Genomic DNA, 1,583 nt, shown 5'->3' with positions numbered 1-1,583 from the left:
CCACCACCTCAAGTGTCATTTTTTCACATATACTTCACACAAAAGAAACAAGCCATTCACTTCATACACCTATTGCCATTTCTTGTTTTCTTCTTCTTTTTTCTCTCTCTCAAACTCAAATCCCAACAACTTGTTCAATTTCCTCTTCAATTGTTTATCATCATCAAAACCCCATTTCAAGAAAATCCCATTTGTTTCTCTATTATCTACATATCCCTTTTTTCATCTTAAAAATTAATTCAAAACTTCCTCAAACAAGCTACTACTCCTTTTTATAACCTACTTACAAACACAATAATGAGTACTTATTCATAATAATCTGTCTTATTTTTCAGGTTACTAATTCGACTCATCGCGCTTATTTCTTCTTAGAAATAACAAAAAAACATGGAGTTATTCCCACCACAACCAGATTTATCCCTACAAATTAGCCCTCCAAATACTAGTACTAATCAAGAAGAGAATAATATAGATTTGAGTTTTTGGAAAAGAGCTTTGGAATCAAGAAAACCCCATAATAGTAATATTAACAACACTTGTTGTTTTGACCTATCTTTATCATCAAATATACCAAGACCTAGTAGTATAATTAATCATCAAGATCCTAAATACCCTTCTAGCCAATATTTCCAAAATAATACAAATTTCATTAATAACCCTTTTACACCTCATCATCATCATAATCTTGGTTTGTTTAGCCCTATAAGTGGAGTTCCACTTTACAATAATCATCAAAACTCTTCAACTAATAATACATTACCTATACAATCTTCTCCTACTTCTTTTAATAATTATAATAATATTAACCCTATTTCTTCATCAAATAGCCACTTTCATCAATCCCATAATCATCAAAATGGACTAATGAGATCAAGATTTTTTTCAAGATTTCCAACTAAAAGGAGTATGAGAGCTCCAAGGATGAGATGGACAAGTACCCTTCATGCTCGTTTTGTTCATGCTGTTGAACTCTTGGGTGGACATGAAAGTAGGCTACTTGCTTAAATTCTTCTCTCTTTTTTTTCACTATCTTTGATAAATACTTATTCGCGTCAGGTGTTTATATCAAGTTTAGTTCACTGTAAATATCAGATGCGAATAAATTTTTAGTGTTTATATATGTTTTTTGTGTTGATAGTGTCTGATATGATAACCTGAAAAATGAGTAATGATTTGATATGAGTGATTAAATTACACACCGACAACGTAAAAAAAATTTATATTAAAATGGAATTTAATTAATATACACTGATAATATTTTTGGTCTTTCTACTTTAGCTTAACTTATTTTCAGATTACTAATTTCATATTTTATGGACTGTTATTTCATATAGTTATCTTTTAGGTAATTTAATTAATAGTGTAAATTTATTTATATATTATTGGTGTATAGAAATTAAACTTACTGAAAAAATCTATATATTTTGAGCTTAATTAACATGCTTCATTTTTCTTTTTGGGGGGAATGTAGGAGCAACACCAAAGTCAGTTCTTGAGCTTATGGATGTAAAAGATCTCACTTTGGCTCATGTTAAATCCCATTTACAGGTAAAATCTTTTGTTTAATTGGGGGGGGGGGGGAA

At 29.8% G+C, this 1,583-nt stretch overlaps 1 protein-coding gene across 2 annotated transcripts in view; it reads left to right on the top strand.

Moving 5' to 3' along the window:
* The first annotated feature begins 72 nt into the window (after positions 1 to 72).
* Positions 73 to 1,583, top strand: part of LOC107027156 (probable transcription factor KAN2) — a 5,420-nt gene continuing 3,909 nt past the window's right edge. For both annotated transcript variants that reach the window (XM_015228336.2, XM_015228334.2), the window contains exons 1-2: positions 73 to 988; positions 1,472 to 1,548. In XM_015228336.2, coding sequence (XP_015083822.1) covers positions 388 to 988; positions 1,472 to 1,548 — 678 coding nt within the window. In that variant the 5' untranslated portion in view covers positions 73 to 387. The remainder of the gene's footprint in view (positions 989 to 1,471; positions 1,549 to 1,583) is intronic.

This window comes from Solanum pennellii, chromosome 8, assembly GCF_001406875.1.
Source record: "Solanum pennellii chromosome 8, SPENNV200".
NCBI classification, from domain to species: domain Eukaryota; kingdom Viridiplantae; phylum Streptophyta; class Magnoliopsida; order Solanales; family Solanaceae; genus Solanum; species Solanum pennellii.
The sequence above is the reverse complement of the archived record's forward strand: the minus strand, read 5'-3'. Positions and strand labels throughout refer to the sequence as shown.